Below are 26468 nucleotides of genomic sequence, written 5' to 3' on the forward strand. Positions count from 1 at the left end.
AAGTTGCAAACATCCTGTGTACTGCACCCATGTGTACTCTCCTGAGATGGCTGATTTTCTTGCTTAAATAAATACAAAACCTGCCTGACCAGTGGTGGTGCAGTGGATAGAGAGTCCACCTGGGACACTGAGATCCTCGGTTCAAAACCCCAAAGTTACCAGCTTGAGTGCAGGGTCCCTGGTTTGAGCGTGGGATCAACATGAGCCCATGGTCGCTGGCTTGAGGAAGGCGATCACTGGCTCAACTGGAGCCCCCATCAAGGCACGTATGAGAAGCAATCAGTGAATAACTAAAGTGCCTCAACTACAACTTGATGCTTCTCATCTCTCTTCCTCTCTCCCCCTTCCTGTCTCTCTCACACATGCACACATGCAAAATAAGTACATATATACCTACATACATATGTAGATACAAAAACCTTTCTATATATGTCTCTTATCATGTCTGCAACCAGTGGACAGTAATGCTGGAGCACTCATCGGGGTTCTGCATTCATTAGGGCTGCCCTGTTCTCAGCATTTTCCCTTTGGCACATCTGTTCACTCTATGACCACAACTGCACTTATACAAAATCCAAGGTTTCTTTTCTTCTGATCCCCATGTATTGAGGCATTACAGTTAGAAGAAAAATACTTAAACTCTTTGGAGCAGTCAAATTTTTAGAAAGTTTAAAGAAATTTAAGGCCTGACCAGGTGGTGGCACAGTGGATAGAGCATTGGACTGGGATGCAGAGGACCAAGGTTCAAGACCCCGAGGTCGCCAGCTTGAGTGCAGGCTCATCTGGTTTGAGCAAAGCTCACCAGCTTGGACCCAAGGTTGCTGGCTCGAGCAAGGGGTTACTCAGTCCGCTGAAGGCCCATGGTCAAGGCACAAATGAGAAAGCCATCAATGAACACTATGTGTTGCAACGAAAAACTAATGAGTGATGCTTCTCATCTCTCTCCGTTTCTGTCTGTCCCTATCTATCCCTCTCTCTGACTCTCTGTCTCTGTAAAAAAAAAGAAAAGAAAAAATAAAGGCAGTATGGAGTACAACTATTAAAAAAAATAAAAAGAAATTTAAGAATAGTGAAAGCTTTTTAAAACTCTAATAATTACTTGTAAATTTATGAGTAATCTCTATATGTTGCCTATTTACTGGGAGAGTGACCAAAAGTTCAGGCAAACGACATCTCAGATAAGGGAGTGTAGTATTCAGATGAAAAATATACTTTACACAGCTCAGTGCAAAAAACTAAACACTTTTTAGATAACAGCAAAACATTTCACTTAACTTTGGGTTTTCACAAGTCTTGGAACACCGATAATATTTATCAGCATGGTGACCAATGTGCAGAAAAGCAACGAGCCAAACCGTTCTGGGCTCTCAGAAAAATTAGCCAAGAAGTATATATGTTTCCTAATATTCAGTGCTCCCTACTGGTTCTCATGTTGTATGTAACACTGTATATAAAGAGAGCACGTAAAAGATCTCAGATCCTTATTCCTGTTCCACATGCTGGTCCACATTGCTTGTCCTGTTTGCTTTGCAGCCACAGCTGCCCTTTGAGCGAGCACAAGTCTCCAGGCCCACCTTTCCAGAGAAGACCCAGCTCTGGCTGAAGATGCCCTCCTGGGCAGTCCTTGGTGCAGCTGCCAGAGAAGAAAGGGTGCCTGCGTCCTGCAGGTCAGGGGTTCCCATGAAAAAGACCAGCCGGTTTTAAACTGCCTGTCGCCCTTCCAAGTAGCTTGTTTTACTCCTGCTAGAAATTACTTGCCTTTAAGGCTCTTACAAGAACACAGTAAAGGGCAATCCCTTCCCTGTCAATAGACCCTCCCGAACACATAGGTCACACTAAATTTCCATTATCAAAAAAACTCACACAGTGTATGCATGTGGTTAGTGACAAGTTGTATTTTATGCCAAGATTTTAAAAAGCATTCTTTTGACATTAAAATGCTGTCCTCTGTTTTAATGGCATGTCTTCTGAGTTGTCTGTCAGAGGTTTTCTAAATTTTCCTCTTTAGAACGAAGAAATCTGCAAGTCCTATCATGCCATTCTTTCTAGAGTCTCTAAAATGCAAACAGATAAAGACACTTATTAGTAATTTCTCACAATACACAATACAACTTTCATAAAACTATGATTTAGTATAATTTAATTTAAATATAATTTAAAAGTTTTACCCTAAAAATTGATTAGTTATGGTCTCTAGTCAGTGATTCTTACCTCAAAAATTAAACAGTTCTATTTTTTTATACAAAAATGGGTATTTATTTCTAGGTGAAAAAGATCAGTACTATATTTAAAGATTTTTCTTTATTGACAACTCAAATTTTAGTCACCAGTTAACAAAAGTACTCTTCTGTTTAAAATGTTTGTCCAGTGCACCTGACCAGTGGATAAGAGCATTGACCCAAAACTCTGAGATTCCAGGTTTGAAACCCCGAGGTCGCCAGCTTGAGCACAGGCTTGCTGGCTTGAGTATGGGATCAATGGCTTGAGCATGGGATCATTGACGTGATCTCAAGGTCGCTGGCTTGAGCTCAGAGATTGCCAGGGCAACAGTGTTGGCTTGAGTAAGGGGTCGCTGGCTTGGCTTAGTCCCCTGGTCAAGGTATGTAGTCAATAAACAACTGAAGTGAAGCAACTACAAGTTGATGTTTCTCATCTCTCTCCTTTCCTGTCTCTCTCTAAAATCAATAAATAAAAATAAAGTACACTAAAATAAAATAAAAATATTTGTTCAGTGAAATTCAAAGAACTGTCTTATGTCCATGAAATTTGGCACTGACAATAGTATCTTTTAATTTTTCTCTTTATTTATACATATTATTTCTTAAAAGATGGTGAACATGAGTAAACTGTCAACATCAGTAGATGTATTATAAAAATATTGAACTATAACAATGTTGATTTTCTTTTTTTCTTTTTTAATTAAGTGAGAGGCAGGGAAGCAGACTCCCGCATGTGTCCCGACCAGGATCCACCCGGCAAACCCCTACAGGGCAATGCTCTGACCATCTGGGGCCACTTCTCTGTTGCTTGGCAACAGAGCTATTTTTAGCTCCTGAAATTGAGGCCATGGAGCCATCCTCAGCATCTAGGGCCAACTTGCTTGAACCGTTCCAATCATGGCTATGGGAGGGGGACAGCAAGAGAGGAAGAGAAAGAGGAGGAGTGGAGAAGCAGATGGTCGCTTCTCCTGTGTGCCCTGATCAGGAATTGAACATACTAGGCCGATGCTCTACTGCTGAGCCAACCAGCCAGAGCAACAATGTTGGGTTTCAATGTCCTGAGGAAAATGATATCTGTCTTTAGGGCTCATATTTTAAAAGTAAAATGAATACAAATTAGTAGTGGTTCTAAGTGGTGTTTTACTGTAAAAAGCAACCCTCTCCTATAGGCCCAGGGGAATTACATCATGGAAAGTCTCTCATGTGGCCACTAAAAGAAGAGTAGAACGTTGGAGAAAGACTCCTGTCACCTGACCACTTGCTGTCCTCCTCAAGCTGCAGGAGAATGAGAGCCAACTGGCACCCATGTCCACAGCTGGGGAGAACTGTTAATCAGGTGATGAAAGAAAATCATAGTATGGAATTTTATTTGGACTTTCACCTTAGGTAGAGTCCAGGGGCTTGAGAACAAACTTCTCTATGAACACGTCAGGCCAGCGTCCTTCTGGCAACAGAGAGGGCTCGCTCTAACTTTCCAGGGAGCTTCCCAAGACTCCCGGGCTAGGTCCTGGCAATGGTGCTCCACAGTCAGCCCCCAGCACCTCATCGGCCAGCACTCCTGGTTGTCCAGCCCAGCCAGCAGTGGGAGGAAACTTATGGTGCCCCTGGGGCAGCACAGTGGGGGAAGCTTTCTGGGAGAGCGGGGACTTCCCCCATCACTTGGGAGGAGGGAAGCAGGCTGAGGGGATGGACCCCAAGTCAGATGGCAGTGGCCAACAGGTCTGGTGGTAGGATGATGCCAGTCACCCTCCTGCGGCTTATCACTGGCATGAAGGGCGGGCTGGAGGGAATTGGTGACATGCCGGGCAGAGTGCAAATGCCTCTGGCCTGTGTTCCAGGCTGGGCCATGTCTGCTGAGTGCCTGGGGGTGTCCCCAGGAAGGCAGGAGGGCTATGGGACAGGTGTGGGATGAGGCGGCTCAGGGAAACTCTGATGGGGCAGACGGTAGGGCCACCTAAAGGCCTGACAGTGTCAGAGTGAAGGGAAGAAGGGGAATAGCGGAGGAGCCACAGGAAGTGGTTACAGAGTTGATAAATGACCTACTGGAGGACTATGGGGTCCAGAGGCACAGTCGGATGGCTGGGGCCTCCGAGGAAATGCGATCTGGAAGGCAGGAGGAGAGGAAATGTCTTGGAAGGGACAAGGCAGCCAGGGTTCTGTCATGCAGGAAGTGAGGTGAGAGTTGGTCTGGGCTCACTCTGCATCCCGGACATGGAAGGTGGGGGAGGGTAAGAGGGGATAAGCATTTGTGCAGTGCTGGTGGGCCTGCAGGACGGAGCTTCTCAGGGCCCAAGGGGATGTATTCTCCTCGTCCAGGCTCCACCCTGAGCTCTGCTGTCTGAGTATCTGTGCATCTGGCATCCCTAGGATTGCAACTCTCTGGGGCCCAGTGTGCTATGATCCATCGGCTGCATCCCGGGCACCAAGTAGGCAATCCATACACATGTGCTGGGGACAAAAACTCCAGATCAAAGGTGTGAAGTGGCCCTGGCCAATTGGCTCAGTGGTAAGAGCATTGGCCTGGCATGTGGATGTCCCAGGTTCGATTCCTGGTCAGGGCACACAGGAGAAAAGCCCATCTGCTTTTCCACCCCCCCCTCCCCTTCTCTCACTGTCTCTCTTTTCCACTCCCAAAGCCATGGCTCAATTGGTTGAGCACATCAGATTGTTCCATGGAGCCTGCACCTCAGGTGCTAAAAATAGGTCGGTTGCAAGCATGGCCCCACATGGGCAGAGCATCAACCCCCAGACGAGGGTTGCTGCGTGGATTCATGTCAGGGTGCATGTGGGAGTCTATCTTTCTACCTCCCCTCCTCTCACTTGGAAAAGAAGTAAAAAAAAAGAAAAAGAAAAAGAAAAGGAAGGTGTGAGGCTTGGGAAAGACCCCCTCACACAGGCACTTAGGGGCAGTGGCCCAGGATGTGCTGGAAGTCCTCTCTTTCCCTCTCTCTCTCTCTTTCTTTCTTCCTCTCTCTCTCTCTCTCTCTGCTGAAGTCTGTGGGAGCCAGGCTCCATCCTACCTCACCCAGAGCCCCCACCCCTGTAATTAACAGGCTTCCTGGGCTTAAGCCCATGAGGGGCGCTGTCACCACCCTCAGGGAGCCTCCTCTATGGAGCCATGGCCTCGGTCTCGGGGAGAGGGTAGCACCCTATCCCACCTGCCCCCTCCCAGGCTGCTCTTCCTCTGCACATCTCCCACTCCGGGGAGCACGGTATGGGGCACACAGTGAGCAGCTGTGTCCATGGGCCCAGTCACGCGCTCCTCCTGCAGTAATCCATTTCTGTGTTTCATTGTTGAGAAACAAATTCTATCTTACTTTTCAACATGCTATGATTTTAAACGACTTGACTTATTGTACTTAAGAATCAAGATAAATTTGGATAAAGTTTTTTTCACGACAGGATAAATGTCCTCCCTTTGTAGTCTGAAGGGAACTGAACTCAAACCCCACACTGCCCCGAACCCCACGGAGGAAAGCTGCCTGCCCTGCAGCATGCTTAGCTGGTGGGGCCCTTTCCTCCTCCCACAGCCGGACCAGCTGGGACAAGCTATTGGAGACAAGAGGTGAGAGACAGGAGGGTCTGTAACCATCAATACATCGCGTGTCAAGGAGTGCGTCTACTTACATGCCTTCCTTCAGAGAGGTGAGATAGACCTCCGTCTCCATCGCGGGGATCTCCGGGTCCAGGCCGGACAGGTAGCGGTAGACGTAGGAGAAAGTCTCAAAGGGGATGCGCGCAGGCCCCCCCTCCGGGTCTTTGGTCAGGATCTCGCACAGGTTCTTCATGGCAGTGTTCAAGGACTAAACACATCACACACGGGGGTGGGGAGGGACTATTACTGCTTGGATTTGCTAAAATTGGAGCAAAGATTATATTTTACAGAAATCCTCCCCCAAAATACACTATTAGCTTAATCTAAATTAAGAACTCGGTGAATGTATACTTGCCATTAAAAAAAGAAATAAAAAGAAAGGGTTCATTAGGATGCAACTGGTCTGAAAAAAAAAATGTTTAACTCACAGATTTTATATTAATACGGAAATGACTTAAAGACAGGAGGAAACCTCCTTTTCCTTAAAGACACACCTCCTGAGCCTCCCCAGAACCCTCCAGCTCCTCTGGCCCCAAAACATACCTAAGGACAAATTAAACTGTTATCAACTAGGGGTGCCGCTGTGGAGGGTGGGGGCTGCAAGATCCTGCTGGTGCCCACCTGCCCACTGGGCGCTGAGGGCCCGCCCTTGCCCTAGGCCTTGGCCCGGTTCTGGAAAGCAACAGGCCTCCTCCCCTGAGCTGGGCACTCCCTCAGCTCTCTCCTGCTCCCTGTATCAGTCACCCTCGTCCACCCTGGCCGACACCCTCACCTCTCAGCCCAATTGCCCATCTTCAGGGAGGCCTGCCACCCCACCACTACGTTTCCAGAGCATGTGATCTGTTTCACCCTCCCCTTCAAGCCATTCCAGCCATGAGGGCATGAGATGCATTAGAGAAGCCGTTGCCTGTGTCAAAGACCAGAGTTGGTTTAGAAATAGAATTTGTCTGGTCCTGGTGACTTTACAAGAGCAACCTGGAGGGGCAGCAGGGTCCAGAGCCTATAGCCACCGGAGATCGGCAGCAGCAGAGAGCAGGAGTCGCCCCCGAGACCTGCCTGTCCAATGTCCAGGAATTCTGTAAGATGGCTGATCTTATGTTGGTAGGCTGACATCAACCATGGTGGGGGCAATTACACCACATTCATGGGCAGACACTGCAGCCCAAGGGCCTCCTGTAGGGAAGCTTCTGAAGGAAAAAACCTGGTCTGCACTTAGGAGCAAAGAGCAGGCAAAGAACCAGTGGGACTGGCACAGAGGGCAGCCCCAGGGGAAGCTGCAGCTGAGGGAAAGCCACACAGACTTGCTTGACTGGAACAGCGACTGCGTGGGTTAGCACTCTGCCATCCTCCTCTGGGACATGCAGAGGGCTGGAGCCACGTCTGTTTTTTCCAAACACCACACATTTCCCATCTGGCGGTTTGTGTGGGGCAGGACTCTGGGCACAGCTGAGCCGGTTCTCTTGCAGGCCCCGTCAGCATGAGCCATGCCTGTTCCATCCGCAGGCTCCTCAGGTTGTGGGCAGGACCCATTTCCTCGTGGCTGTAAGACTGCCGGGCCTCACTCCCTGCTGGCACTGGCTGGCGGCTGCCCTCCACTCCTCAAGGCCACCTGCAGGTCCTGGACATGTGCCCTCTCAGGACATGGCAGTTTGTTTCTTCAATGTGCCAGGAGCTCAACCAGGTTCCCACAGTAAATAAAACATGCGAGAAAAACCGTGATGTCTGTGCCACAGGGGGAGGACACAGGCAGTGGGACAGAAACGAGGCTCTTGCACAAAGTGCACCGTCTGAAGCTTGATGGGGCATCTCCTTCCCTCCTCACAGCAACCGTGTGAGATGAGGACAGTGGGGCCCAGAGAGGCTAGGCTACTTGCCCAGAATAAGCCAGCAGACCAGACACAGGCCACCTTGGTAGCCACCGCATTTCACCTCAATAACAGCTACTGGGTAGGCTCGGGGGGGGGGGGGGGGCAGGGGCAGACATGCTGCCACATTCCGGGGAGTCCAGGGCTGGACAGACTCCCCATCACCGACAGCTGGGGAGCAGGGCGTCGGGAAAGCCCCCTCCCACGCTGGCCTCCGGGACGCGCTGCTGGGTGGAGGGCAGTCCTGAGGGGGCTCCTGGCCTCCGGGACGCGCTGCTGGGTGGAGGGCAGTCCTGAGGGGGCTCCCGGAGACAGTCGTTTGTCTTCTGCACGTCCCTGACGAACAGCAAGGCTGTCCCTCCAACAGACTGTCCTCAAGAGAGGACTTGGTGAAACAGAAGTTGTGTCACAATATGTGTTTCTTGCTTGAAACTCTGCAAAGACATGATGTTCAATGTTGGATTCTGCTTTTATATCTGACACAAGTAGAAGGAGGTCCCCGCCACCCGGCGCGGGAGCCCAGCGAGGATGACAGGGAAGCAGCAGCTGCGGAGGAGCAGGCAGAGGAGGGCTGTGTGACTGGAGGTTCAAGTGCTCCCGAGGAAGAGGTATTTAAGGAAAAAAATTCATCAAAACATTCTAGCATCGCTGCCTTCTGCAAAGACACGATGACAAGACCGGTGTTAACATGTCTGAGAGTAAGATTTGCAGTAATTTTTATATCCAAAAGGATTCGTGAAGCAACCTCCGTGGCTTTGCACTGAGAGTTGTTTCTTATAAACAGATTTCTCGGCTCCGAAGGGCTGCAGGTAGTCGGACTTCTGGCTCACGGCCTCCTCCTCGGCAGGCACCCCTCTGGCCTCAGACCCCCCAGGGGGGTGGCTGACACGCTCACTCCCTTACAGCCAGGCACTCGCCTGGGCCACCACCTGAAATTAAAGCGCAGGTGTGGGAGAAGCGCAGGGCAGAGGCACTGCACTTGAGCAACTTCCATGCGCCAGTTCTGTGGAATTCTTTGATTTCAGAATCTTAGCTGCTGTCGTGATGACACACAGGACCACCTCACACATAACCCCAAAGTGTCCCTTCTAATGAGCATGGAAATAAAAATGGAAACAGAGTCTGATGGGCTCTTTCACATGAAGGAAGAACGGAGATGTTCTGCTGCCTAAGGTGTGGCCTGTGTGTGCTCAGGAGGCGGCTGGATGGAATGTCAAATGGTGGTACTAACCCCACATCTCATTTGCAAAAAGCATGCGAGCCTTTTCACTCCATTGTCTTATCCTCACAGGATTTCTCACTTCAAGCTCGATTCTGGGGCTCCTGGCAGGTGAGGGAGGGAGATCGGCATTTTCCAGGTGGCTGGGACACAGTCCCAGAGTAAATAAAGCCAACCTGCTCAGGCCAGACACCAGGAAAGGGATGGCGGGCCACCACCTCCAGCACCCGCTGACGTGTGTGGGTTGGATGTGAGCGCAGCGATGCTCCAGTGGAAAGACACCCCCCTTTCCTCTTCCCCACAGAGGGAGAGCCTTGGACTCGGTAATGGGCTAGTGGTGCTCGGGGCAGATGATCCCAGAAACCCGAGAGCAGCCCTTTCCTCTTTGGGAGTGGTTTCCAAACACACCTGGGCTTGCTCGTGGTGGGCAGCTGTATCTTGTCACTGGCCTCAAGTGGCAAGGAATCTTCTTGGCCATCTCAGAATGGGCTTTAGAGGCCAACTGGGGAAGCCTGAACAGAAGGTGGTAGGAAAGTAAACCAGGACGCCACCTCCATCACTGGATCAGTGCCATCATCAATGATCCTAAACGTTAAAGTGGTAGATCAAAAATTTGGGGGTTTTTTTAAGCATGGTTATCATTTTTAGAGCATCAAAAAACAAGTTCCCTATTCCCTGCACACACTTACTGAGAAAGCCCATAATGACATTATAGGACATTTCATGGTGCTAAAGAAATGTAAAGATACAGGTCGTGACATACAGATGTGATCATTTTGCCAGGTAAGCATACCAGGCACTGGGAAGAGGATGGGAATCACTGCCACTCCCAACCTGCCTGGGGCAGCCCACAAAGCCCCTGATCCCCATCTGCAGGTTGAGAAAAAATGGCCAGAGGAGAGATTAGCACTTCAAGGAGATAATAGGATGTCAGCTCCAAGGGCACAGGGGCACCGGCCTCTCTCATTCACTCTGAAATCATCAGCACCCAGAACAGGGCCCAGCACAAAGCGGTGCTCCAAACACATTTGGGAAGGAATGAAGAACTAGGTTCTAGTCTTTGCAGAAACCTTAAACTTGATTCATCTGACTAGAGTGATTTTTTAAAATTGACTTTTGAGAGAGAGGAAGGGAGAGAAAGAAAGACAGAAACATTAATCTGTTCTATATGTGCCCTGACTGGCGATCAAACTTGCAACCTTTGTGTGTCCAGATGACACTCTAACCAACTGAGCTCTCTGGCCAGGGCTACAGTGATTTTTAAGAGAAATTCTAGAGCACAGAGAATAGATCTGCCACAAGCCACGCAGATATGGACACAGCAGCAAGAACAGCACCCACCATGGAAGCAGAGAGACTAGACTCCAGCTGTACAGAAATCCTACGGAGAAAGGCAGTAGTAGCCCATTCTAAACTACTACTCATCCCACTTCACTTCATTTCTTCCCTTTTTGAAGGTTTTCTTTTAAAGCATAAAAATAAATGCTGAAATGCCAAACTACACCAAGAATTGTCTCCTGGAAGTCACAGCTTCACGTCAGTGCACCTCCAAGGCACCCCGCCAACGTGGCACACACAGTGGCATTAATAAGGCCTGGCTCCCAGGGCTTCCCTGCAGGAAGGAGCCCAGGAGAGAGGAGCCAAGGCCAGCAGCGAACACTACCGCCAGGGTGGCTTGCCTAGGGGACAGGGCTGGACCCCATATAACATATTACAGGAAGAGAGAGGATTGCATGCTCTTTTCTGTCCCTTCCCCACTGGGCAGTTTAGGAAATGAAGCTCCATCTTTGACAAAATGTCTCCACCTAGTGTCGCACACCACACAACGGATAAGAGACGTCTCTTCCAAAACAGATTCTTTGTGTTTGCAAATCTGTGCTTCATTTTCACGATTAGGGAAAAAGAAATGACAAAAATGGATCCCAAATTTTTAAATATCCTGCTTTCTCATCATTATTAAAATCTAAATTTCACAACTAAGTTTAGAGGCACAAACTATAAACATTAATTCAAATATCTGATATTAATTTTATATTACTAAAATCTTAGTTCCACAGAGGTCTAGAGGAGCAAACTGACAAACTGACATGAAATTTTCTCCAATAATTAAATTCACTTGTCTTTGCCTATAACACGCCACTGAGATACTACTCTTCTGATGACCCTGGAACCTGTCTTTCCTACGTGGTCAGCCAGTATCCAGCCAGTGGCACAATGGCCCAGGGCTGACTGCCCTCGCTGTGGCTGACCAGGGAACACTGCCATTGTGAGCAACATTAGGCTGCCACCAGCCTGAAACCTGGCCTTCCTGGGCTTTCAGTTTCTCCCTGGTGCCATGAATAGACGTGAACTGCAGTGTGTCCCCACAGTATTGCACAGCAGAGGACATGATCTATTGCTGTCTGTAATGACACAGATAAGTAGCTGGCAAAATCTAATTGACAATTAAAAAAAAGTTCCAGAATCTTACTAACAACATAATTATTTTTTCATAAAGATAAAACTAACTACACTTAAGGCATTTCTCAGGGTATACGTATGATAAAATGGAAGCATGAGATTCAGGAAAGCCTGCCTTCAGGCGAGTAGGTTAGTTAGTGGTAGTAATCATGCTGAGTAGTGCTACATACAGTGATTTTTAAACATTAAAATTGAATCAAAGAGCCTCATGTATGGACCCAAGATGACTGTGCACCATGAAGTGAGGAATATGAATTATCCGGTTATGTTCTCTGGGTCCAAAGACTGAAGGGGGGGTACGGTAAAAGGAACTGCTCATTTCTGCAGTGAAGAAAGTTCTCTTTTCTCTACCACCTTTCTTCAGAGCTTAAAGTGGTAACTCTCCCTTATTTGATTCAAACACTTGAGCTGCAGATTCTAGACTTCCGAAGGGAGGCGGGCCAATGTCCTTCCAGCCCCAACCCCTCGCCCGCCTGACCTCCGGGGCTCACAGACCCTCTCACCTCAGAACAGCAGGCTGTCTGGGACTTCACTCCCAAGCCCTTTGGTTATACTTGAACATCAGCAAAGCTGTACTGTAGCTATACTGCTCACAAAAATGAGGGGATACTTCAAAATGAATCTGAAGCTGTGGTAAGGTACCAAAGAATGGAAGAATTGATATTTCAGGAGAGGAAAGAGGGAGTTTTTCTGGCTTGCAGAGACATACTGTGTAGAAAACCCCCTTTTTACTAGGAAGCTTAAAAGGCGTTTTATAACTTGGGCTAAGCATACAGAGAGATTTTGTAAATATGATTCTTATACTTGTGTGTGATTTGCACCAACTCAGGATAGACAACAACACTGTATTGTAAAAAGATTTTGTGCTGGGAGACTAGATTCCCCCTCCCCCACCTCTGTGAGAAACAGGGTAAACACCTAGCCAGGTGTGGGGAGAGGGGGGAGAGATTAAGCAAATCTTTTCCTCTCTTCTTTTTCCTTCTTTAACGGGCCACTTACAAATGCTTATTCCCTGGTGCCATGTAGGCTCCCCATCCCCTCCTGAAAATGTGTAATCAATGTATATACCTCTGGACCAGCGGTAGTCAACCTGGTCCCTACTGCCCACTAGTAGGTGTTCCAGCTTTCATGGTGGGCGGTAGTGGAGCAACCAAAGTATAAATAAAAAGATAGATTTAACTACAGTAAGTTGTTGTATAAAGATTTATTCAGGCAAACAGCAAAAATCCGACATAAAGTACTTGGTAAGTAATTATAATTATATGCTTTAACTTGCTGTAACTCTGCTTTATAAATTTTATAAAGTAAAGTTACTTCCCTACTTTATAAATCACCATTACTGTGGAACCGGTGGGCGGTTAGAAAATTTTACTACTAACAGAGATACAAAAGTGGGTGGTAGATATAAAAAGGTTGACTACCCCTGCTCTAGACAAAGGAATGGCAAACAAACACTAGAAAATTTAGAAATATCTTTTTATATGTAGAACATTTTCTGCTATCGTATTACCTTGTAAGTTTTAATGTGTAGAAATATTTTTATAAATCCTATAGATGAATGTTATAAGCTTGCTAATGAATTGTGTCATCTCTCTCCCTCCTCCTTTTCCCGCCAACCTGTGTGTGATCAAAGGTATATAACCTGCCTCAGGGCTATAGTCAGCACGCATGATTTGGGTCAGCTATGCCTCGTGTTAGCCATATGCAGCCAGCATATTAAATTTCCTCCTTTTAATAAAACTCCTTAAAAATTCATTTGGACTTAGTGTCTCTACATAAACCTAGCAGAACGGTACTTTATAACAAAGCCATAAAAAAAGCAGCACTTGATTGTTTTTAATTAAGAACATCAGAAAAGCAAATGACAAGTGAGAGAAAGTTGTTCAATTATGCAAATGAGATGCAAAACCAACTTTTATTTTATTGGTGAAAATGCACTATACAAAAGGCTGAAAGTACTAGAGTATCTGCACGTTCTCTGATCTCCTAATTTTTGTGAGCAGTGTATTAGTTACTAATAATAGATTTAATTAAAGTATAAAATAATTCTGTGCCTCTCTCCACAGATTAGGAAAACAGATACTATCCATTTACCAAGTGATGTATGGTTTAATAAAAAGTCATTGATGCATTCTCTTCTAAAACCTAAGTACAATTTAATGATATCCATATATTTTACCTACTGTTAACATCTTTTAAATTGAGGTATTCATAAGTATTTAACTTCTGTAAATTAAAATAACTATAAGTCTGCTAATACAATAAGTATCTGAAAAACATGGCTTTTCTGAGACAAAATTACTAAAGAAATGTGTTTCCTTCAGTAATTGAAACACCTAAATTATTTTTCAGCCAAAGCTATGATTACACAGAATTATCAATATGCTATTTCTAGGTACATACCCCACCAAGCATGCTACATCCAAGCGCTAAAAATTTTATCCACTCCATTTCTTGTTCACAAGGATCCAATTGCAAGATAGCTCTGAATTTTTCAACTGGCAGGCACAAATTTTTCCATTTCTTCTCAAGATCAGCTAATTTCACATTTCGCTTGTGGCTACACTGTTTAGAAAACACAGTATAATTCAATTTATATAAGTTTTAAAAACCCACAAAGTAATATAATGTTGGGAATACCTGAACATACCCCAAGTACCCAAACCCATGCAGGGACAGGTGAACTCTGGATCCATGACCCAGTCAGCCCTGTGGTGAGAAGAGGGGATGTATGCAGTGGGAGGCACGCGTGCAGGGGTGGGGGCAGTGAGCTTGACAACAATTCTGACAATTTACTTTTTAGATAAGGACTGTGAAGTAAATATGGCGTAGTGTTATAACAATAAAACAGGCATGCTGATGTTGGGTATGTGATCCTCTATTATCTGTGTGAAATACTTCGTAATAAAAAATTAACTTCAGTAAATGTAATAAAAACATTTAAAATTCAACCCCATAAACATGTTAAAAGTTACATGGGAGAAATCGTAAATAAGAATTTATTCCTTTTACTATTTTAAAACAATCTATGAAAATGGATACCTTCTGCAACCTGCTAGTACTGTTCTATGTGAAAAGCTTTGAGCCATGCTAGCATATCTTTTCCCAAGCTCCCTCTTTCAATGGCTATGCGTTTTCCCTTATAAGAGAGTGCCATGGAAAAATCCTATTTTCGGAAGTCAATGTATCCTGTACAGAAGCATAGTACTTCAAAATGTATAATAGGCACTATGTTGTACACTTGAAACTAACATAATGTTATATGTCAACTGTAATTGGAAAATAAAAAATTATTTTTCAAATGTGTAATGGGGACCAATCAATTTAAAAATCAAGGTTATATCATTGGTGTCATATTTAGCAATATGACCCAATCACTATGAACATTGATCCTCATAGCTGGGTGATATACTTCCTATTAACTCGTTTCTCTAAAAGCAAGCTGGTAGTCAGGAGAAGACTCATGAAGGCTGTGAGGGCAAGGCCAGACCCAGACTGTCGGGAGGGTCGGAACCAGGCATCCCAGGGCAACCATCTTTTGGATGATGGCTTCAGCTTTCATGAACACATATTTCAAGAAGGGATTTGCAACCTCCATGTCTAAAATGTCATATTTTTTTATTTTCAGACCTTTTTATTTTAGTCCAACACCATCGAAGCATCTTAATTTGGCATTGAAAATAAATTAGATTTTACTTTCCTACAAGCTAATTATGAATAGCTATTTTGGGTTCTTTTCAACTAGAGAAAGGCCCTGAACACTACAAGTTCCTCTTTGAATGAAACTCAAAGGTTTATCGCAGGGAAAGCACTTTGCGGGGATGACCTTGGCGGTTTCTGTCAGGCATTAAGGAGACAGCCTGGCTTTCTCTCAGGTTAAACTGACTGATAACATAAAACCTCTTATACCTGCTTGTGCAAAACTTTGAGCATTCCTTGAGTCAAGCCAGTATCTGTTTTCTGAGTGGCCACAGGCATTTCAATTCTGTCCTTTACAGGAAGTGGATCTCCTCTTGACAAAGCTGAAAAATACCTAACAACAACAGACATCTCTGAAGACTCATCAATACACAAAAAGCAAATAACTAAGTAGTACACTTTCTTAAACAACATTGAGCCTAACAGTGATGAGAGAGGAGAGCTCTAGAGTCCGAAGTCCCAAGTCAGTCCCAGTTCCTCCACTCAGCTCTGCTACTTAACCCTCTGCTACCTCAGGGTCTCTGTCTGTAAAGTGAGGATGATGACAGTGTTGGACAGATGAAATATATTATGCTCACTTTGTTAAAGATGGCGCTGCCCACGTGGAAGCCTGTTGCCCAGGTGATATTAATGTGTGTTGGGGGTGGGCTGTGGGCAGGCAGAATCCTTGTAGCCTGGGGCTTGGTTTTAAGACTAAGCCTTTCCCACCTTTTTTGATGTGGGGTGGTGCAATCTCATCATATCTTTGATAAGTGACTTTGTATTAGAGACTTCCCTATTTTGTATATTGGATGAAAGGTTTTGATTTCTATACTATAAAATGGGGGCAGAACGGGAGCTTGCCCTCTTGGCAATGCTAATCCTGAGATTAGCATTAGAGAGCAAGGAGCAGAGAAAGGCCACGTGGAGGAGGCCTGGAGAAGCAGCCAAGATGGCGGAGTGCTGAGTGAGAAGCCAGTTTGTGCAGTTTGTGCAGGGAGAAGGAAGGAGATGGGGAACAGAGGTGAATAAGTCTGGTGAGCTAGAAACCTTTGATTCTAGGAAACTCGGATAAGTCAGTAGCTTTGTGAGCACTGAATGTGAGTGGGTTTGGGAGCCCAGTGTGTGTTTTTACTTGCCCGCCGGGTGCAAGCTAGGATTAAAGATGATGGCCCATCAGTTTTTGGCTCCATTGTTTCTTTACCGACTGTCCGAATCCAATGCGAACCTGCATGGGCCAGGCGGCTGTGCTGGTGCCCTGACTACTGGCTTTATAGACAGTCCTGTCTTAGGGCTCTCAGAAGTACTGAGTGGACACAGCATGTGTTGTTCTTATTAAACAGACACCATGAGTGATCCTGCAATGTTGCCAGAGGAAATGGAAGATGCAAGCCACAGCACCCAAGGGTAATGTCAAGGTCAGTCATTCCACTTGAACAGCTGAGGCTCGGTCTTCCCTTGTCTAGGCCTTGCTATTTTTCCAGAGGCTTGAGTGCAAGCATCTCTGCCTGTTCACTGTAAGGCACCCAGATCAGGGATGTCTTCTATGTGCTCCACTGGGAGTGGGCTGCATAACTCTGCTAGGTCTGAGGCCACCCCTCTCCCACCCTTCACTGTTCCTGCCAGCTTTTGTTTCTTTGTGTAAAGCCAGTAGTCACGGCCAGGGCCACTATCACAGCCGCCCGGCCCATGCAGGTTCGCATTGGATTCGGACAGTCAGTAAAGAAACAATGGAGCCAAAAACTGATGGGCCATAGTCTTTAATCCTAGCTTGCACCCGGCGGGCAAGTAAAAACACACACTGGGCTCCAAAACCCAATCACATTCAGTGCTCACAAGGCTACTGATTTATCCGAGTTTCCTAGAATCAAAGGTTTCTAGCTCACCAGCCTTATTCTCCTCAGTTCCCCATCTCCTTCCTTATCCCAGATACAAACTCTACACAAACTGGCATCTCACTCAGCACTCCACCATCTTGGCTGCTTCTCCTGGCCTACTCCACGTGGCCTCCTTCTGTTCTCTGCTCTGCTCTCTCCTCTAATGATAATCTCATTATCAAAGCGCAAGTTCCCGCTTTGTCCCCATTTTATAGTGTAGAAATCCAAACTCCTAATCCAATATACAAAATAGGGAAGTCTCCAATACAGACACTTCTCTGAGGCATGATTGGATTGCACCGCCCCACATCAAAACAGGTGGGAAAGGCTTAATCCCAAAACCAAGCCCCAGGCTACAAGGATTCTAACTGCCCACAAAGACACACATTAATATCACCTGGGCAACAGCCTCCCCGTGGGCAGCGTAATCTTTAACAAAGTGAGCATAATACATCTTATCTGCCCAACACTTTGTTTTATTGTTTAGTATTTTTTTCCCTTTAATTGTTCCTTTCTGGGCCACAGAGATTGCTGCTTAATAACAGGGGGCAAGTGGGGGCACAGAAATCTTTTGGGGCAACATGTCAAGGGGGCACACACACTCAGCCTCTGGCTGGCAGGGAGGGGGGAGGGTGCCAGGCAGGTTCTTCTGCAAAACTCACTCCCCTTCGGGCCAGCGTGCCCGAGGCGACCAGCTACTGAGCCACATCATTTGCGGCTCTACAACTAACACCATGAAAAGAAACAACATATCCAGGAAAAGAAAGAGGAGATCATCCACCAGGGTCACAGGTAATAATTTTAAAAACATGAATAATTAGAAACATTTCTGAATATGTAAGAAAACATCCATAAGTATTTGATAGGCTAAAACAAATCTTATATCTCAACCATTTTTTTCTCCACTCCTCAAATTCAACTTTGCTTTCATGTTTTTAAAACAACTCCATTCATATCTTGTTTACTGAATGGTTTGAGAGAGAGTCAAAACGAAGGCAGGAGTTAGACAAATGTGGACCTGAAGGCCGAAAATGCCAGGCTGAAGCATGGGTGCTTGGTTTTGCCATACTGTTCCTATTTGGTTTTCACCTACTTCATGAACTTTAACTCTTCATAACCTATCAAACCCATCCCCAAGCTTGATAGAGCCTGTACAACAGTGGTTCTCAACAGGGGGCAATTTGGGTCCTTCTGTTCCCAAGCAGGCACTAGCAATTTCCAGAGATATTTTTGTTGTCACCAAAGGGTGTGGATGGTGTTACTGCCACCTAGTGGGTGCAGACCAGGATGCTGCTAGGGATTCTACATCCCCACTTCCCTCATACACCACCCCCAAAATTGTCCCCTCCAAAGTGTCAAATGAGCGGAGGCTGAGAAAGACTGCATTAATGACAAGACTAGCTTGTGTTAGCCTCTGCTAGTACCCGGGAGGCCTATGTGAATGAAAGCAGCCTTTTAGTACTTGGTCAATTCTGGCCTCCATCATACTGCGTGACACACAACTGCCCAATGACATCGTAAGGCACAGCAACGACATCACAGCAGAGTACACAGGCTCGGGGCAAAGCTGTCCCACCTTTGCCACTGGAAAACCTCAGCTGAAAATGCTAACCTGAATATCTACTTGGGATTCCACAACAGAGTTAGTTCCAAGTGCACCCTGGTTTTCTGCCGTTTTTATTTTATCCTTTTTTTCTTCCTAACACAGCCCCTTCGTTCATATGCTGTGTCCTGTTCTTGGAATACCCTGCACTTTGTTTCAATCTCAATCTGCCTACAAAATCTTTCAAAGACCAATTCGCCTTCTTCTGAACAACATCCTTACAGATTCTGTTCTGAGAGCTGGAATAGATCTAAGTCCATCACACACACACTGCTTAATGAATAATGCCTGATTTTTCTCCTAAACTCCCAAATTATTCTTGAAATTAGCTGCATGGAACATTCAGAAAGTTCTTGACTAAGCCTTTTTAAGTGAAGCTTAAAATAGTTGTCTTTAAAGTGTTACCAAATACAATGTTCCAAGAAAAAATGATTAAATCTTAGAATGTTTTGTAGAATATAAATAAATTTTATGAGTCCTATCTTTTGTTTAAGTTTGAATAATGGTTAAAACCAGAAGCCATAACTTGGGGGGGGGGGGGGTAAGAACCTTGAGTGACTATTTCAGAAGCAACTGACAGAAGTGTTTGCCGTAATTTTTTTTTTTTTTTTTTTTTGGCAAGAACATTGAGTGCCTATTTCAGAAGCAATTGACAGAAAGAAGTGTTTCTCAGAAAGCAAAGCTCCAGATTTGTTACAAGAAGGAGCCTTGAACAGGAGGTTCAGTAAGGGCCCCAAAGATATCTAGGTCCTAATCCTGGAATTGTGGGTCTTACATTGCATGGTAGTAGGGACTTTGCCTATTATGTAAGGATTTTGAGATGGGAAAATTATCCCGAGTTATCTGGATAAGTCCTGAATGCAACCACAAGTGTCCTTATAAGAAAGAGAGACACAGAGGGAGACTTGAAGATGCCACACTACAGGCTTAAAGATGGACAAAGGGGCCGTGAGCTAAAGAATACAAAGAATGCAGGCTCTAGAAGCTGGAAAAGGCAGAAACAGGTGGATTCTCCCTTGAACCTCCAGACAGAGCAAAGCCTTGCCAACATCTTGACTTGAGCCTGGGGAAACTGATTTTGAACTTTTGGCCACTGGAACTGTAAAAGAGCGTCTGTTGTTTTAAGCCATCAGTTTGTGTGGGATTTTGTACAGCCGTCCTAGGAAACTAATTCACCTTGGTTACAGACTTTAGAGTTCAGCAAAACTTGATATGCTAGCTAATAAACCAGTTAAATTTATACTGTCATTCTTGTGAGCATAAAATTGAGCTTCTAAGTCTGTTAACTGAAAAGGGTCAAAGAGCTTTTCTGTAAAATCAAAACAGTTTATTTTAATGGTTCTAAGGTCTGTTGACTTGTAAATTTACAATTGGGAATTTCTGGTCCTGGAAATAGAATGTTTGCCCCAATAAACTGTGAAGACTCATTTGCTGTGAACTACGCTGGACAGTGCCTTAGGCAGTCTTGGGCTGAGGCCCCAGCATGACTTCAGTCTTCTGGTTTGGCCAGCGCACCTGACCCCGGGGGGATTCTCTGAGGAGGAACATGGACATAAAATTCCTCCTTGTAAAAATCACTTTACAAATAAAATAAAGGGACTATAATTGCTTTCTATGTGTTAGTCTATCTGCATAGATACCAATCTCCAACAATGAAGTTGTTACCACTTGGTAGATAAGCGAGCATTTTGCAGTAATTTCTGGTCCCATGGTCAATAACCACGATGCTTTCTAGATAGAGACTTAGGAGTAGGTACCACCGATGCTAAAGTGAAGTCTTGCGGATACTCTAAGTGTCCTGGGCGTCGGAGCACGGCTCCAGGAAGGAGGGTTCACTAGCACGCCTGGGCACGGGGCCCGTGGCTGTACGAGGCGCTGGTCCCGGGCGCTTACCCCGCGGACCACTGCAGCACATCGGTGGGCTGGGTGCGGATCGCGGCCTTGGTGAACTGCTTGAGGATGTCCGGCAGTTCCGGGGGGATGTGGATCTGCTGCGCGCAAAACATGGTGTCGGGAAGCGGCATCGCTGTGCAAAGATGAGGACCAAACTGGGAAGATTAAGGTGTGCTGCGTGGGGAGAAGTGAGTCAGCCTAGGCCCGGCCCGCCCGCCCTCCCCCCAGGCTTGGGACCGGGCCAGGGTACGGGGCTTGGAGCAGCACCGGAGTCCAGGATCCGGGTTTGGGACCGGTTTCCCCAGGCCCAGGCCGCGTGCGGCACCTCTTACCCGCTTATCTTCGGACTCCTCGGAAAATGAGGGCCAACCGCCCCCTCTAGCTGACCACACACAGCCGCTTAGGAGCTCTAGCCGGCGCTATTGTTTCGCATCAGTATCCCGGCAACCGGGACGCGCGTGGGCCACGCCCCTAGCCCCGCGCTCGCGCACAAGCCTCAGACCCAGGGTGGGGAGTAGAGGGCTTGGCGGGGCTGCCTAAGTGTGTGCGGGAGGGAGGCAACGCGCGTGTGCAGTTTGGCTTCGGACCGTACTCTCCCAACCTCGACCTTGACCACTGACTGATAGAGCTGCACGAGCTAACCGTTTCACTTAGAAAAGGGCTTTATGATCGCTTTCCTACCGCCGGCTATGAGCGACGAATTCACAAAGCCTGACCCACTTCTTGCTCTGGCTACTTGATCTTTAGGGACAGGAGTGACTCAGATCCTCCTACGTTGGATGCCGTTAAAGTTGCGAGGGCTGATCGGTGCAGGCAGCTCTAGTCTCCCTGTATGAATCTACCCCTGCCTTCTTCAACTGCCCCGTTCATCCTGCACGTGCCCCTGACAGCTTGTCCAAAAGATGTTCCCAACTTCAGCGCCCTGCGGTTGCTGTTCCCACTGCCCAATCACTTCCCCTTAGGGTGCTCATTCTTCAGATCTCATTTTAAAAATTTAGTTTAGATAGTGGGGAGTTTCCAGCCAAAAGAAGGTTCTATTTAACTTGTTTTATTAAAGTAGGGCGGTTGAGCCAATACGATTGGGTGTAGAAAATAAGCCACTTCTGGTAAAAGTGGAAGAGGTACAAGCAACCGTTCTGTTCTGATGATGCTGATCAGGGCAGCACGCAAGGTGTGGGCCCTGGTTTAGCCGGTACTCTGGCTGGCTGCTGCAGCCACCCCAAACACCCATACTGAATGAAAGAGGGACAGAGACCCGCCTCCCCTTGCTCATCTCTGGACAGGAAGATGGAGAACTAGAATGAACTATTTCTAGGAGGGGGCCAATGACAAGCCCTCCTTCCTTCCTTAAAGGTATCAAGCGCCGACCATGACTCCTCTACCTGGCAATTTATCCGCCAAATAAAAATATACCTTTTCAAACTAACAGCATTAGCAAAAACTGAAAATAGTCAAACAGCATTGATGACGATATGGAAAAACAAGGATGCTCATACACTGATGAGAGAGGGGTGTTAATTAGTACATTTTGAAGGCAATGACACTTTAAGATTTTTTGATGACTTAATCTTATTTCTAGGAATTTATCCTACAAAAATTCTAGCCTGAGTATATAAAATAAATGGACCGAAATGTTTACTACAGCATATAAAAAAATGGGTTAACTAAAACTAATTCTTTCAGAAAAGTTAAATCATAGCCTTATCCACAATGGAATACAGCACAGAATTTTATTTTAATTTTTATTTATTGATTTTAGCAAGAGAAGAAAGGAGGGAGAGAAGGGAACAATGATCTGTTCCTGTGTGTGCCCTGACCAGGAATCCAATTGGCAACCTCTGCATTTCCAGATGATGCTCTAACCAACTAGGCTGACTGGCCAGAGCAACACAGTTAGAATTTTAAAATGGGTTAGCTACTTATGTGCTGACATAAAAAGATGTTTGTGAAATATAAAGTGAAAGAAAAGACCCTATAGAGCAGTCTGTGGAGCGTGTCACCTGTACTGTTGAGAAAAGTATGTGAATATATGCTTATATCAAAGCAGTCTGGAAGCATATGCTACTGACAGTGGATACAGGGCTTTCAGATTTCATCTTAACCATGTATTAATTCTTTTGGTTCTGATTTATTTTACTTACTCAACAATACTGAATGTCAAATATATCCCAAGGACTGTCTAGAATACAGTAGGAATCCCCAAATAGTGGTGTTTTTTTTTTAAATCTCTAGAGCTTATATACAAGTGAGGGGAAACATGCAAAAATCAACAAGATAGATAAACCCTATAATATGTTAATAAATATGAAAAAATACAACAGAAGAGACACGAATGCCACAGTAGCTGCCATTTTAGATAAGCCTCGTTAAAAATGACACTTAAGTAAAAAAAAATGAGAAGGCTGGGGAGAGCCTGGATAAAGAACATTAAAGCACAGCAAACAGCAAGTGCAAAGGCCCTGAGGTTTGACTTGTTCTTGAAAAAAGGAGCAGTAAACACAGGGTGTGTTGGGCCAGAGAGAGTGTGGAGTTGTGAAAAGTTCTATTCTGATTGTCTTCTCAGTGAAAAATAGGAATAAAAGTCATCAACCAAAAATGAGGAGAAAGTGGCCCTTTGAGGAAAAAGGAATAAAATGGTCCAAGAGAGAGCCAATATGAACACAGCATCACTTTTTTAAATTGAGGGGTATTTAACATGCAATAAATTGCAAAAATTTGAAGTGTAGTTTGGTAAGTTTTGACATATGTAGACATATCATACCAGAACCCCATCAAGATAGTGAACACATTCATCACCGTTTCTTCATGCCCCTTTTAAGTCCCTCAAGTCCCTCTTTGCCACACCCACTGATTTGCCTGTAGAATTATGTAGATTACCTTGCATTTTCTAAAATTTTATATAAATGAAAGCATACAGTACATTTTGGGTCTTTCACTCAGCATATTTTGAGATTTGTACATGTTGTGTATACCACTAGTTAATTGCTTTTTGTTTGGATAATTATTTATCCATTCACCTGTTGACGGCCATGTGGATTCCAGTTTTGGGCTATTATAAAGGTACAATGAATACTCATGGACAAGTCTTCATATGGACTTACACTTTTCTCAGCAAGTAACTAGGAGTAGTAAGGACTTATTTTAACATTTTAAGAAATGCCCAACTATACTGCTCATGAAAATTAGGGGATATTTTATAGCTTCATATTCATTTTGAAATATCCCCTAATTTTGTGAGAAGTGTATTTTCCCAAGTAGTTGTACCATGTTAAGTTCCCTGTTCTCTCCAGCAGGGTATGCGAGTCCTAGTTCCTTTATTTCCTCAGCAACACATAGTACCATCAGTATTTTTAGTTTTAGCCTAATAGATATGTGGTAGTATCACTTCGTGGTTTTAATGTGCATTTTCCTAATGACACGATATTGAACAGATTTGCATGTGCTATTTGGCATCAGCATACCATCCTTGGTCTTTTTAAATATTTTGCTCATTTTTAAAATTAGCAAATTGGTTTTCTTACTACCTGATTTTGAGACTTACCTATTCTGGATGCATGTTCTTTATCAGAAATGCTTGGTAAATATTTTCTGCCAATCCATGGATTGACTTTTTGTTCTCCAAACAGTATACTTTACAGAGCAGGCATTTTTAATTTTGATCAGGTCCAAGTCATCAAATTTTCCTTCTTTAGATTGTGCTTTTGGGATTGTGTCTAAATCTGCAACTAACCCAAGGTTGAACATTTTCCCTTTTCTCCTAGAAGTTATACAGTTTGAAGTTTTATATTTAGGACTATAATCCATTTTGAGTTTTCACATACATTGAAATATAGATTTTTTATTTTATTTGATTTATTTCAGAGACTGAGCGAGAGTCAGAGAGAGGGATAGATAGGGACAGAAACGGAAAGAGATGAGAAGCATCAATCATCAGTTTTTTGTTGCAACACCTTAGTTGTTCATTGATTGCTTTCTCATATGTGCCTTGACCGTGGGCCTTCAGCAGACCGAGTAACCCCTTGCTCAAGTCAGCGACCTTGGGTCCAAGATAGTGAGCTTTTTGCTCACACCAGATGAGCCCACGCTCAAGCTGGCGACCTCTGGGTCTCGAACCTGGGTCCTTCCACATCCCAGTCCGACGTTCTATCCACTGCGCCACCGCCTGGTCAGGCTAGATCAACTTTTAATTTTGCTTCTGGGTATCCAATTATTCCAGCACCTTTGTTCGACTTCTGTACCTTTAACAAGAATCAGCTGTCCATATATGTGTGGGTCTATTTCTGGACTCTGTTCTGCTCCACCAGACCAATGGATTTGTGCAGCCAGGAGTGGTTCATTCATTTAGGCAAAAAACAAAGAAGTGAATGAATAGGCTTTCTGGCATGAAGAAACTTCTTGTCCTACAGAAGCTACTGAACAAACAAGGAGAACAGAAAGATATAACAGTTACCTATGATAAAGAGAATTTCAGAAAGGTGATTAAATAATGTGAAGCCTGCTCTTTGAAGGTTACTCCTGGCTGTTGCTGTAGGGATGGTTTTCCTGGTGTTGAGTGACTGAGTGAAGTAGACTAGAGGAGGTTGAAAGAGGAATTATAGAGTTGTAGGGGGAGAGTACTAAATATACAAAACAGTAACTAAGGATGCACCTAGGTTATCATAGACTCCCCCCAGGTACAATCTTTCTCTGTGTTCCTTGTATTATATTCATAACTCTAATAGTAACTTTCGCTCTTTTTCTTTTTCACTCTAACTGGGCTCCTTGAAGGCAAACCCCATACCTCAATCAACTACAGTGAAACCAAACAAACATCAGAAAAATCTGAGGGGGTGGACAGAGGGGGAAGCGTGGTACCTCCACAGATCCTTGTGGTATGGGTTTTATGTTTGCAACCAGGGGTGGGAGGTGGGACTAATGGTCACTTTCTGAGACTCACTATGCAACATCCTTTGCTGTAAAATTTTAGCTTCACAAATTAAAGATGCTCTATGGTTCAAATAGCATTTCACCTACTACCACTGCATTTAAAATAAAAAAAAATGCACTTGATTTAAAAAATCATTAAAAAAATTGAACCTAGAAACAAAGGAAAATTAGAAACAAAAGGATCTCGCATACAGGACATATAGGAGGGAAAGAATCCTCATGTGATCCCTTTTTCTGAGACTTATGGTCCATTACATAAAACGGAGTTGATTTGTTTTACTCTATCCAAGTATCCATCTAAAAGACGTATTGGGTGCAGCTCTAACATTCAGATCTTGTAGCTGAGGCACAGAGGTAGGCAGCACAGGATGAGGGACTTGACTTCTCCCAGTGGAGATGCTGTGCAATTAGTGAGGAGGAGAGGAGAGGCATGTGTCTCTGCAACTGTCATTTTTAATTTATACTTAGAACAGAGAGGCTATAATCATATTAACTTGAGTGAATTTTCTATAATTATGTAAAAAATATATGGATTATCTACTTATACTCATAATACACATTCTGCAATTCTGAAGCAATCTTGCAATAAAGCAAAAACCAACTGAAAAAGCTAGGCTACAGCTAACATTCACTTTATTCAGTTTTGTTCTCGCAACTCAGAAAACAAGAAATGACCACATAAAAAAGGGAGCACTTTAGAACAGTGGTCCCCAACCCCCAGGCCGCAGACTGGTACCAGTCCGTGGGCATTTGGTACCGGTCCGCAGAGAAAGAATAAATAACTTACATTATTTCCGTTTTATTTATATTTAAGTCTGAACGATATTTTTAAAAAATGACCAAATTCCCTCTGTTACAGCCGTCTAAGACTCACTCTTGACGCTTGTCTTGGTCACGTGATACATTTATCCGTCCCACCCTAAAGGCCAGTCCGTGAAAATATTTTCTGACATTAAACCGGTCCGTGGCCCAAAAAAGGTTGGGGACCACTGCTTTAGAATATATACAAAAAACTGATGAGTGTGTAAGGTGTTTATAGAAAACTGGTGTCCCCAATAAATGTTCTATTTAGCTTCTACAATAGTCATGTCTAGACCTTACAGTCCTTACATATTCATTTAAGGTACTACATA

General features: G+C 44.8%; 1 protein-coding gene across 3 annotated transcripts; it reads right to left on the minus strand.

The window, feature by feature from the left end:
- Window positions 1-1893: 1893 nt before the first annotated feature.
- Window positions 1894-20825, minus strand: ROPN1L (rhophilin associated tail protein 1 like). 3 transcript variants are annotated; one of them, XM_066374533.1, is made up of 6 exons: window positions 20742-20825; window positions 20410-20542; window positions 15268-15391; window positions 13762-13923; window positions 5847-6022; window positions 1894-2054 (listed from the first exon to the last, which is right to left on the minus strand). In XM_066374533.1, the coding sequence occupies exons 2-6, from the start codon at window positions 20538-20540 to the stop codon at window positions 1991-1993; spliced, it is 657 nt and encodes a 218-aa protein (XP_066230630.1). In that variant the 5' UTR covers window positions 20541-20542; window positions 20742-20825; the 3' UTR covers window positions 1894-1990. The 3 variants fall into 3 exon arrangements, with proteins under 3 accessions (XP_066230630.1, XP_066230613.1, XP_066230622.1); XM_066374516.1 differs by having other exon boundaries at window positions 20410-20583; window positions 20742-20821; XM_066374525.1 differs by having other exon boundaries at window positions 20410-20564; window positions 20742-20805.
- Between the last annotated feature and the right edge of the window lie 5643 nt (window positions 20826-26468).

The sequence above is a fragment of the Saccopteryx leptura genome, chromosome 1 (genome assembly GCF_036850995.1).
Source record: "Saccopteryx leptura isolate mSacLep1 chromosome 1, mSacLep1_pri_phased_curated, whole genome shotgun sequence".
Classification (NCBI taxonomy): domain Eukaryota; kingdom Metazoa; phylum Chordata; class Mammalia; order Chiroptera; family Emballonuridae; genus Saccopteryx; species Saccopteryx leptura.

What these genes read in the sequence shown, in the direction of transcription:
- ROPN1L (XM_066374533.1), bottom strand. Translation starts at nt 20,540, where the DNA reads ATGCCGCTTCCCGACACCATGTTTTGCGCGCAGCAGATCCACATCCCC. An exon ending in GATGTAGCATGCTTGGTGGG is followed by an intron (nt 6,023 to 13,761) that starts GTATGTACCTAG and finishes TGATGTGTTTAG; the next exon opens with TCCTTGAACACTGCCATGAA. An exon ending in ACCTCTCTGAAGGAAGGCAT is followed by an intron (nt 2,055 to 5,846) that starts GTAAGTAGACGC and finishes TTTGCATTTTAG; the next exon opens with AGACTCTAGAAAGAATGGCA.